The sequence below is a fragment of the Pygoscelis adeliae genome, unplaced genomic scaffold, assembly GCF_000699105.1.
Source record: "Pygoscelis adeliae isolate BGI_AS28 unplaced genomic scaffold, ASM69910v1 Scaffold1132, whole genome shotgun sequence".
In the NCBI taxonomy this organism is placed as follows: domain Eukaryota; kingdom Metazoa; phylum Chordata; class Aves; order Sphenisciformes; family Spheniscidae; genus Pygoscelis; species Pygoscelis adeliae.
The window spans coordinates 20,395-29,854 of record NW_008824347.1 but is presented as its reverse complement, the minus strand read 5'-3'; the positions used below and the strand labels follow the sequence as shown (position 1 = coordinate 29,854).

The 9,460-nt window shown below is 46.6% G+C and overlaps 1 protein-coding gene across 1 annotated transcript in view; it reads left to right on the top strand.

Moving 5' to 3' along the window:
• The first annotated feature begins 225 nt into the window (after nucleotides 1-225).
• Nucleotides 226-9,460, top strand: part of WASF2 (WAS protein family, member 2) — a 12,593-nt gene continuing 3,358 nt past the window's right edge. The window contains exons 1-6 of the mRNA XM_009319171.1: nucleotides 226-328; nucleotides 633-786; nucleotides 4,747-4,881; nucleotides 5,406-5,559; nucleotides 6,695-6,812; nucleotides 7,958-8,088. Of these exons, the coding sequence (XP_009317446.1) occupies nucleotides 657-786; nucleotides 4,747-4,881; nucleotides 5,406-5,559; nucleotides 6,695-6,812; nucleotides 7,958-8,088 (668 nt within the window). The 5' untranslated portion in view covers nucleotides 226-328; nucleotides 633-656. The remainder of the gene's footprint in view (nucleotides 329-632; nucleotides 787-4,746; nucleotides 4,882-5,405; nucleotides 5,560-6,694; nucleotides 6,813-7,957; nucleotides 8,089-9,460) is intronic.

Genomic DNA, 9,460 nt, shown 5'->3' with positions numbered 1-9,460 from the left:
AGGGAAGAGGGGTGCAGCCTGCAGGATAAGGAACAGTCACCAGAAAGTTTCCTGGTCAGCTGCAAGCGCTTCCTGTTGTTTCAGGAGAGCCCTGTCTGTGCTGCTCCAGGAGAGAGGCACCACGCATGCTTTGGTGTGCTGGAAGAAGCTGGTTTGGTGGTTTGTTTTGTTTTGGTTTTTTTTAAATATCTCTCATCTTCATCCTCTGGGTTTAAGCAAACCTATTGATTGCAAGTTTAAAATATTTCTGAAGAAGAGCTTGTAAGACTCGCCAAAGACACTGTGCGTGAGCGCGGGAGGCAGGAGACTGCTCAGAGGCGGCGGAGGGGTAGGAAGGGAACAACGGCTGCGGTAATGCCAGGAGCACCTTGCGTGTGGGCGAAGATGTGTAGTTTTCCATCTCTGCCTCTGTACCTGAGCTGGTGGAGCTTTGCTGTCACTGCAAGTCATAGAACAGCAGGATCTTTATTTCTGATGAACCAGTTTTATAAGGGTGGGGAGGGGGGAAAGAAGGCTTATAAATAAAGCCATTTGAGAGCAGGAAAAACGAACACCATGGCTCTGGTGTGCCTGGAATTTGTGGTTGAGTAATCCTTTCCTGTTTCTTTTTTGGGTTGTTTTTCATCTTTCAGAACAGTGCCTGAAGCAGGTCCACCATGCCGTTAGTAACGAGGAACATTGAGCCAAGGCACCTGTGCCGTCAGACGTTGCCTAGTGTTCGAAGCGAGCTGGAATGCAAGACCAACATCACCCTGGCAAATGTCATTCGACAGCTGGGCAGCCTGAGTGAGTACCATGGCGAGCCTGCGCGTTGCCCTCAGGAGTCGCTAGTGCTCTTTATTTAGCTCCCTTTCTACTCTCGTGTTCCTATTTCTCCCCCATCTGCCTTCCCTGGGTAATGCTAAAATGTTTTCCTAAAGAAATCTGATGCTAATTTCATATCCCTGGTCCCACTGCCTTCCCATCTAAGAGAAAATGGGGGGGGGGGTGTACGTGTGTGTGCGTGTGTGTGTGAGAGGCTGCAGCGAAACTGCAGATGGAAGGATGGAGCACAACTCAGGCTTGTAAAATGGGAGGCTCTCTGAGCAGCCAGGATCTTGTGTCAGAGAATGTGCCTGTAATTGCACGCGCTACTAAATGGAGCTTGACTGTGTTGAATCTACAGTGTGTCAGTAGTCTTATTTTTAATGAAAGATAATTAAAGCGCACACGCAGAAGCTGCCTGTTTGCCCCTGCTGTTTGTTGCATTGCAAGACCCAAAGTCCCCAGTCTGAGCCAAACGTTGCCTCTGGAGTATTGGGGGTTTGGGGCTGCTTGCTCACATGGCAGCACGAGCTGTAGCGATGCCTAGCTCAGCTCTCCAGTGGGCTGACCGATAGCCTTGTAAAGGCTGGAGGGAAAACGTGGGCCTACGTGCCACAGGAGCAACGAAGAGTTAATTGTGGTCTCTCCGGGATGACTCCTTAGTCTGTTGAAATGCTCTGGATTCTGATTAGCCACCTCTGCCCTTGAAGCAAGACTTTGATAATCAAATTAATATATTGTTTAGCTTCTCTCTAGTGTCTGCAAGCACTTCTGCTTGCTCTGCAAAGCAAGCCCCTTGTCTTCCGCTATGGGAAAGTTTGGGTGCAGTCTCTTTCCAGCAGTAAAACCATGGCTGTTGCTAAAATCTGGGCCTGTGTCTGCTGCCAGTCAGTATCGCATTCTGTTGGGTCGTAGAAATGTCACTGCACAGGCAAGACCAGTCTCTCTGCTTGCATTTGACTGGCCCTCGTTGTTCATTTGTTAGGTCCTGTAGCCAAGATGGTTGTGGAGTGTGAGTAAAATCCATCTCGTGCATGTGAAATGACGAGGAAGAAAGCAGTAAAGCTGTGCAAATCTCAGCTGCAGAGAAAGCTAATCCCAGTCCAAAGGCATGCAGTGGGTTAGCGTGACAGAGCCGTGGTGAGATCCTTCAGGTTTAGACCTTCTTTGTGTAGCTCTGATATTCATAGCTTCTCTGCTTCTACCTCGTCAGAGAGGGTGAAGCACTGGAAGCCAAATTGCATCCCGGTTTCTTTATCGGGAAGGTACCCTGGGAGCCTCGCTCGGCGATGTGGGGAGGGAGGTGCGTGCTGCTGGACCAATCGCGGATACCTTGAGGAGAGCGCTGGAGGGAAAACTCAGGAGAGGTGGCTCTTGCTGACACTTGCGTGCTTGTCTGTGTAAGAGGGGAGCGAGGCAGGTGAGGAGGAAATGCTGAGCACCGTCTCTTACCCGCTTCCCTAGGGTCAGCAGTATCTTAAATGAAGCAATATTTAGACTAACTGCTACAGAATGCTCGCACCCAAATGACCAGACTCCTGCCCCCTGCTCCTTTTCTCTTCTTACTTCTGAAAAGTAAATCCACTCCTTCCTCGTACGTTGAATATTACAGGAACGTAAAGCAGGTTCAGTAGGCTGTGACAGCCCTGTCAAGTGAATAATCAGCCATGCCTAGTGCACCACAGTCTCTTTACAAAGATGCAAACATAAATCTTGTCAAACTTTCATATTCCAGTGAGTTTACCCTTCGTTACTATCACAGCTGGTAGCACTTTGTATAAGTCGACTGTGCATTTCTGTGTGATTTTATAGAATCCACAAGCTAAAGATGGAAAGACCTATTAAATCATGCCGTCTGTCTTCCTGCCAGTGCATGACAAAGATAATTCTGATTGTGAGCTGCACTTTTGCAGTCAAAGTAACTAAACAAAAAAATTAATCTCTGCCTTACCTCATCTAAAAGTGTACATGAAATGCAGAACAATATGCGAGATGCTGGGTGATAACTCAGTACAGGTGCACTTACACAGGCAAGGGAATACAGACCATCCCTCCTTCTCCCTCCAGGGTCAAGACCAGTACATACAATGCTGTTTATATATTATTTTATGCTTGAAACATACTACTCAGCATTGCAAACCAAAGACTTTATTTTTTCCCTAGTGCTTGTTGCAGTTCCTCGTGAAATTCAGAAATTATTTTCAGTTCTCATTAAAGTAGAAACCAAATGACAACTTTTCTTTTTTGAACTGTTGCTGGGAGGTGTCAGATTTGAACTGTTGCTGGGAGGCGTCAAATTATCAAATTAACAAAAGATAAACGTTCGCCCCCTTTGGTCAAATAGGAGAGCTGGTCTTGTGCTGATGTTGGGCGCGGAGAGCGCTTCATGAAACCTGGCTATAGCAAGAGCTACCTGGCCCTTAGATCTCCAGAAATAAAATCTCTCTCATGAGTTTGAGGAAAGCTGTTTGGGCTTGTTAATGGAGCGTATGTGGAGACTGTATTGTCTAGGAGAGTGGAAGGAGGAGGTCAGTTGAAGTTAATGTCCAGCATTTGCTTTCTAGAAACGTGTCAAGCTGGCATTGCCACCAAAAGGGGTGGAGGAGGTTGATTTTTAACCTGGCTGGTTCCCTGTGCTTGGTAGTGTAAGGAGAACTGCATGGGAGTATGAACAAGTAGCTGATATGTCAGTTTAGATAGCTGAAAGTATTTGTGCAGCTGGGTTTTGGGGGATGCCCTCGCGTTGCCTTGTGGGGCGCTTGTCTTTCTGATGTGAGTCGTTGCAGACAACCAGATTTTCCAAAATTGCTGTTAAAGTTAGGCTTCCAACTGGTTATCCTTTCCTGAATGTCAGAGAGGATCTTTAGGAGTAACAGATTCCAGAACAAACTGTTGACCATATGACGATGCGCTTCAAAACCAGACTGCTTATTGGGAGCAGCCTTGCACTCAACAGCCGTGGCTGGAAATGTTTTCCATCAGTGGGAACTCCATGGGCCTGTGTCTGCTGTCAGTGCCAAGTCTGTTCTGATCGGCGTTGTCCTCGGCGTGGTTTGGGCTCCTTGTCTTGGGTTATGCCTGAGACCAGAACAAAAAGACAGTACTCCTTGTAAGTTCTTGGTTTTCTTCCAGTTCTCCCATCTCTCTCTACCTGTGGTCATCTCTTGTTGTCTGCGTAGATTTTAAACTCTTAAGGACAGGGGACATCTTTTTGTTACGCTTGTAAGTGGTGCAGCGAGCTCCTGATCCAAGCCCCTAGGCACTCTCGCGGTCCAAACGATGGATGATGTTTGTCATAGCAGCCCACTGGGCAAGCCAAGCTGTTACAGAGAGAATATCCCTGTTTGAGAAGTTCCCCTTTGGTTTTGATTTAGAATAAACGTGAATGCATCAATTTTTCAGACACTGCCACCTGAAGGAACAAAAGGGTCAGTGCTTTCGTCTGTGGTTATAGCTCAGGCTTTAGGATCAAGGGCTGGGTCTGCTCTCTAGCTCCAGAGAACTTTGAGCTTGTAAATATGTGCCAGTTACCCTGGAGGCAGGCCTGCTGGAGACTGGGAGCCTTTGAGATTCTCCAGAGCAATAAAAATCTAACTGTATTTGCTTGTCTAATAAACAGAACAGCAGAGAATGTTAAAGGACCTACAGACCCGTCCAGATTCAGACCAGTATATGTTGTCAGCCCTCTTTATTTCATTACTTTAATAATGACTTGAAAGTATGTCTCAATTGTTTCTTTATTGCTTGAAGATCCCTTGGAAATGTCAGGTTTTGGTGGAACAGAGTGTTTTCTTCCTGGATGTTAAACTCAACCCTGACAAACTTGAAAAGAAGCATGGTTCGTTCGTTCGTTCGTTCTTCTTTCTTCAAGAAAACAAGCTGGGAGACTGAATATGGTCTGATGTGGCTCACAAGGGTAATGTGGACACTTTCATATTCCAGGTAAATTTGCAGAAGACATATTTGGAGAGTTGTTTACTCAAGCCAACACCTTTGCCTCTCGGGTGAGCGTTCTAGTCGAGAGAGTTGACCGCTTGCAAGTCAAAGTCACTCAGCTGGATCCCAAAGAGGAAGAAGGTAATGGACTGGAGCACAGTCCTTGCAGACCAAGCGTGGTAAAGATTCTTATTGAGTCAGCATGGTTGGTTCGCGGCCATAAAAGAGCATGACGCTGTGATGGGTGTTGGAACGTCTTCTCTTGGACTAAGAGGGACCGTTTCCTCCCCTCCTGAAAAAGCACCATGCTGCTTATGTGGATAGCCTTTCTGGCCGAGTCTAGATTTGCTCGTTAGCAAGTCTCCATGTGGAAACTCGCTTTGCAGCAGTTTGATAGCGGTGCACTTCTTGAGCCTTGGTCGCAGGGGTTTGAAACCACATCGGCAACTCTTGAGAGAGCCATGTCTATACAGCAGCGGATCTTGGCACGGCATGATCTGAGATTTGCTGGGTTTCCCAAGAGATCTGTGGGAAAAGGAACCTGACCTTAAGAAGGGCTAAGCATGCCAAGAACTCCAACTGAAATCAGATGTTTGCTACTTGATCTTCAGTGTCATTGGCCTGGGTCAAGCTGTTCTTCACTTGCTCTCTCCTCTTTCTTACAGTCTCCCTGCAAGGCATTAACACCAGGAAGGCCTTCAAAAGCTCCACTACTCAGGACCAGAAGCTCTTCGACAGAGATTCTCTCCCCGTGCCTGTCCTTGAAACCTATAGGACCTGCAATACTCCTCCACCCCTCAATATTCTCTCACCTTACAGGTATGGCTGCAACACCTTCTTGGCCCCTTGTTCCCTTGCAGAGGAGTACCTCTTCCTCCCAGCCTGCCAAGGAGGTATTTTCCCATCCCGTGCTGTACTGAAGTAGCAGTTTCCAATGGGAATTCGAGTTGCTAAGCTGAGATCCACCAGGAAATCTCCATCCTCTGGATTACGTGAAACTTTGCTTTTGGAGCTGTACAAATGAGCGTAGCTAGGAAGTCATATACTTGGTTACCTGCTGTCACTTTTGTGACTGCCTTGGGGCAAGGCTTGGCTGGCACTGCATAAACATGCTAGGTGTTGTGCAGATGATGCATTTTTCTTGTGCTTCTCTGTAGCCCTGTGGCTCCTTTCCAGAAAGACGCAGTGCAAACTGCAGAGCATACATCTGTAAATGGCTCTCACCCAGGTGGGTGCAGTAGACTCCTGTAGATCTGGAGATGCTTTCTGTGGCCTCTGTGCCTGGTCTGAGACGTCTGATGTGACCTACGCTGGCTGTGTAACCAGTTCTCCTGAGCAGTCCTGCTCTGATTTCATCTTGTAGGTAGTAGAAGTAAAGGGGGTCAGAATACAGAGACTTAGCCCACATCCATAAATATCTTTTGAACAGGTAAAAAGTAATTACAGATAGCTGGAGGCAGCTGTCTTCTGCCAGACGCGGCTGCACTGCAAAGTAGGAGGAGAGCGCGCGCGCGTGTGTGTGTGTGTGCTCGCTCATGAGTTTCAGGGATGCTGCTGGTCTGATTTAGGGTTCCTGGCCTGGAGAAGGTGGTGGTTTTGTTTGTTTGTTTTTTTCCACACCAAAACTACAATGCAAACGAGTGGGAGTTGAAGTGAGAGACCTGCTGCTCTCTTCGCGATTGTTCAGAGCAGTTGAGCTCTTCAGGTGCTGAGTAATGGAGAGTTTGTGTCGGGGCAAAAGCGATGGCAAGTGGGAGAGCCGGGGCAAGTGAGGCTGTGGGTCCGCTGCCTGTTCTGAAATGGAGGACAGAGGGGAGAGCAGCGTGTTTGACCTTCTCACTGCAGATTTTTAAACTGTCATCTGGGGTTGTGCCTCGTGTTTTCTTTGGGCTTCAAACAAATGCGTGACTTGGTCCTTGTTTGTGTGTTTTTTTTCCCCCCCTCCCTGTCCTAGGGATGATGGCAAAGAGGCGCTTAAATTCTACACAGATCCTTCATACTTCTTTGACCTTTGGAAAGAGAAAATGCTTCAGGACACCAAGGATATTATGAAAGAGAAGCGGAAACATAGGGTGAGGAAACAGGAGATCTCTGCCAACGGAGGCATGTCAGGGAAGAATAGGAGGTGGGAAGTGTTAATGAATCTTGGACTCCAAAGTTGCTATCCAAAATTCAGGTTTGCTCTCTTAAAGTCTCTAGGGATCAATTCAGTGAAGTTTTTATCTGGTTTACTCTCATCCTTGTTAATTAAAAAAAGAAAACAAAGGTACCCTTAATCTGTTTTTCCAAATGCCACCGTCTTTGTATGGTTATAATGGCTTAATTTGTAGTCCTCAAACATAGCGCTGGTGCAGTCAGCAGGGGAGAAAGTTGTGTTGGAGTCTTTTCTGCACTTCTGACGTTGCATAGAGGTCTGTTCAGCGTTGAAGCAGCGCAAATCCCACTGCCCCAGCACCACAGCGTGTTGAGTGGTGTAATAAATTCTGCTGTGGAAGAATAAAGGAAGGAGAAAATGTCCCTTCAGGGGTGTAAAACCAGGCCCTAATGTTAAATTAGGGGCAAGCGGGAGGCTTAACAAAACCATTTAAGCTGAAAATGCCAGGTAGAGTTCCTGGTTTGGCTGCCTGGGGGTTTGGACCCATGTTTACCAACACTGAAACTTACACCATAAAAGATTCAGTTTGAGCATACTTTATTTAGCTTTTGAGCAACTGGAGTATTAAATATCAAAACAAATCATGATTTTTCAATCAAAATAACAAAGGAGAGATTTAGGGCATGTTAGAATACAGGGAGGGAGGCTAGCCCAGTTCTTTGTGGGCGAGTGTCCATATTGCACCCCAAAGCCCTTAACACCAGCGAGGTGATGGTGAGATTTGGCAGTCTTGACACAGAGGCCAAAAACTGAATTGATGTGGGGAACTGAGCTTTCACTCTGCTCTCAAGGTGGTCATGCCAGTGAGTAACGATGGCATCATGTCTGGGCTGCACTGGGGAAATCTGATGCTGTTTTTCTTGGGTTTTTTATGCTACCTGTGCTCCAGCTTCTTTGTATGGGAGATCTTTGGAGCTTGCAGCAATCAGGAAAGTAAATTAAAAATCCTGGCCCTCTTTGAGACTGTATCTTCTTGAAACGGCTACAGGTCTATCCTATCCCTCCCTATTCCCAGTGAGTTTAAAGCAAAATAAGGCTTCTGTTTGATTCCTCCTCCCTTAGAAAGAGAAAAAGGAGAATCCGAACCGAGGAAACGTGAACCCGCGGAAAATTAAAACCCGGAAAGAAGAGTGGGAGAAGCTGAAAATGGGACAAGAATTTGTTGAGTCAAAGGACAAACACGGTCCTGCCGGGTAAGCAAGTCTGGGGCTCTCTGTTCAGCTCCCCAGCGAGGGGGAGCGGGCGGGCGTTGTTGATTGTAATGCAGTTCACCCTGCTCTGCAGCTTCTCCAGATCTGCTGCACAGTGTGGATCGATACTGCCACTAATCAGATTCTCCAAAGTAAATCCGTCTGCTGATTTTAAAATTTGCTAAATAAATCAGGGAGCTACATGGTTTGAACAAGGTGGCAGGAACAGCTTCTGTAGCAAGACTGCTCTCGGCTGCCTGTCTTGTGGGCACAGAAGTGTTGAGAGCTTTGGCTCCCTACCCCATCGCGATGCCCTTCCCATCGCACCTAGCCTCTGGGCCTTGCGCTGAGGAGCGGGGTGGCATCTCGGTGGTATTGTGTGATTGCTTTGTTACATTTCACAAACGGCTCTTCACACCCTAAAGTTGAAGCGGGGGCTGTCCCCATCCAAGTATTTCAAGCTACAGATCTCTCTTTAGCGCTTCTGGCTTGGGAATTCATTTAACTTTTGACACCAGCAAGGCTGGAAGCAGACCGAATTCCCCACAATGCACTTCGTGCTTGCTCGCTCCTTGCAGCTTCCTTTCATGTAAGAAAAAATCTCTCTTTAAATCACACTCTCCAGCTAAAAATAAAACTTCCTTTTAGTTTAATAGGAGAACAGGTTTGGTTTCTAGCAGAGGAATCGAGCAGCACAACAGCACCATTTTCTTGCTCCTCTCTCCTCTCGTGTAAGCATGTTCATGCATTTGAATTCACTTGAGGTCCAGACCCCCCAAGAATGGGGTGGTTCCACCACCCCACAGTGAAATGAGCTCATTGAAAGTTGGGTGCGAGAGTGGTCTCTTCCTTCAGTACTATTTCAGCTTTGGATGCTTGCTTTTAATGGCATCGCTGTTTCCTGGGTTCTCTTTGATACTCTGTTCTCAAGCTTATTTTTTGGCATCTTTGAGTACCTCTTCTTTCTTTGCCACTGATGATACCCAGTGTAACTGGGAGTCCTTCAAGTCCAAGTTGGTCAAAACACTCGTACAAGTGTATTTTCTGTTAACAAGTGTTTCTTAACATTAATCAAATGTTAAGAAAAATATTTTTATTTCGGTGTTTTCTTGTTCACTAAAATATATACTCGTGCTGTTCTGGTGTGTGGTAGCCATCAACAAACATGAAAGCATCTGGGCAAATTCTAGCCAAAGAATTATGCAGAGCAAACTAATACAGCTGTACGTGGTCCTTCATATAAGATGCTTTGAGAAATAGAGACTTTTTTTTTTTTTTATGTTGTTCTAAGGTTTTGTTTTGTGTGTCCTGCTGTGGTGGATGATAAGGTCCCACCTAAAGGCAGGTCCCACTGTGCTGGGAAAAGCCATTCCTA